Consider the following 1,361-nt stretch of genomic DNA (forward strand, 5'->3'; position numbering starts at 1 on the left):
CATGGCAAAGTGTCCAGGGTGCAGGGAAACTGCACAAGCTTGGAGCTGCCTGCCAAGTGGTGCAGTGCACCCATGGGTGCTCGGGGCTGGCAGAGGGTTGGGAAGGGACCACCACTGCTCGAGCATCCGTGTTTTAGCAGGGCTGAAACACGCTCAGCACAGGGTGCCTGGCAGCAGGGTGTCCTCTGCCTGCAGCCACCTGCCCCCCCTGCTCCAGCCCCCTCTCTCTCTGCCAGAGACAGCTAAAAGCCCAGCAGCAGAAGGGACCAGATTCCCAGGAGCTCACAGCCTTGAAGACAGAGAATGGTGAGAAGAAAACGTGTGTCTCCCACCCCACTGTGCTTTCTCAATGGGAAGTTAAGAAAGCAGTAGGGTAGACCCCAGGGCAGCCAGCCGGGACCAGGGAGGATGGGGATGATGGCTGCAGTCTCCCTGTGGCGCTGGTGCAGACAGGCAGACTCGGTGACATCCCAGAGGCAATGGTGTCCCATCCTCTCCATCTGACAGGGCGTCCGCAGGGTGGGAGGCCTAACAAGCTGTCTCCTCTTTGAGCTTGCCAATGCTATCCACCCCAATTAGTGCTAATTTGCATCAGTGAGATGTGGGGCAAGTATCTGTCCAGTGGGAAGAGGACAGGGTCTGAACCCAGGCCACCGTGCTGGCAAGTCATCTGCCCAGGACATCCGAGCACCTGGGTGAGCGGGATTCAGCCGTGTTTGCCTTGCAGCCTATGCTGTCCTGCTGCCCGACGATGGGAAGGAGAAGGGAGCACTTCGAGAAGAGCGGACAGAGAGTGGGAGACTCCTCCAGGGCCAGGAAGAAGAGGAGGAGCGGCTGCGGGGTGCTGGCAGAGCAGGCGCAGCGAGAACCGCCCAGGACGTTAACATCGTCCAGGTGGGTCGAAAAGGCAGGTGCTGCAGGGAGTGAGTGGCCAGCCAGGACTTCCCAGGCAGCACTCATGGACCTGGCACATGGTGGGCTGGGCTGTCCTATTTTTGGGAGGAGGAAGGGGCTAGGGAGTGGTTAGAAAGCGCAGAGCATGGCAATGAGCCACGGAGGGCAGGGAGCGCCAGAGCATCCCTTACTTTGTCCTCTCCCTGCTTCCCAGGTGGAAAAGGGAAAAGACCTGGATCTGGAGGAACAGTTTGATGCCCTGAGGAAAGAGCACATGGAGACCCTACAAGGTGCGTGCTGGGACAGGAGGGCTCCCCGTAGCCCCCCTGCCCACTCCTCCCCACTGTCAGTACCACTCTGGCTTTGTGTGGGGTCATGGAGACACTGTCCCCTGCTCCATGGCACTGTGGGGCTCAGGTGGGGCTCGCTGCTGCAGCGTCCCTGCACAAGTGACACTTGGCTTGTGT

The 1,361-nt window shown here is 60.2% G+C and overlaps 1 protein-coding gene across 1 annotated transcript in view; it reads left to right on the forward strand.

Annotated features, from left to right (window-relative positions):
- Positions 1 to 236: 236 nt before the first annotated feature.
- The window catches only part of CCDC69 (coiled-coil domain containing 69), a gene marked incomplete at its 5' end in the record, with an annotated part of 2,781 nt that continues 1,656 nt past the window's right edge, over positions 237 to 1,361 (forward strand). Inside the window, 3 exons of the mRNA XM_009869726.1 lie at positions 237 to 306; positions 728 to 894; positions 1,064 to 1,226. Of these exons, the coding sequence (XP_009868028.1) occupies positions 237 to 306; positions 728 to 894; positions 1,064 to 1,226 (400 nt within the window). The remainder of the gene's footprint in view (positions 307 to 727; positions 895 to 1,063; positions 1,227 to 1,361) is intronic.

The sequence above is a fragment of the Apaloderma vittatum genome, unplaced genomic scaffold (assembly GCF_000703405.1).
Source record: "Apaloderma vittatum isolate BGI_N311 unplaced genomic scaffold, ASM70340v1 scaffold26475, whole genome shotgun sequence".
Classification (NCBI taxonomy): domain Eukaryota; kingdom Metazoa; phylum Chordata; class Aves; order Trogoniformes; family Trogonidae; genus Apaloderma; species Apaloderma vittatum.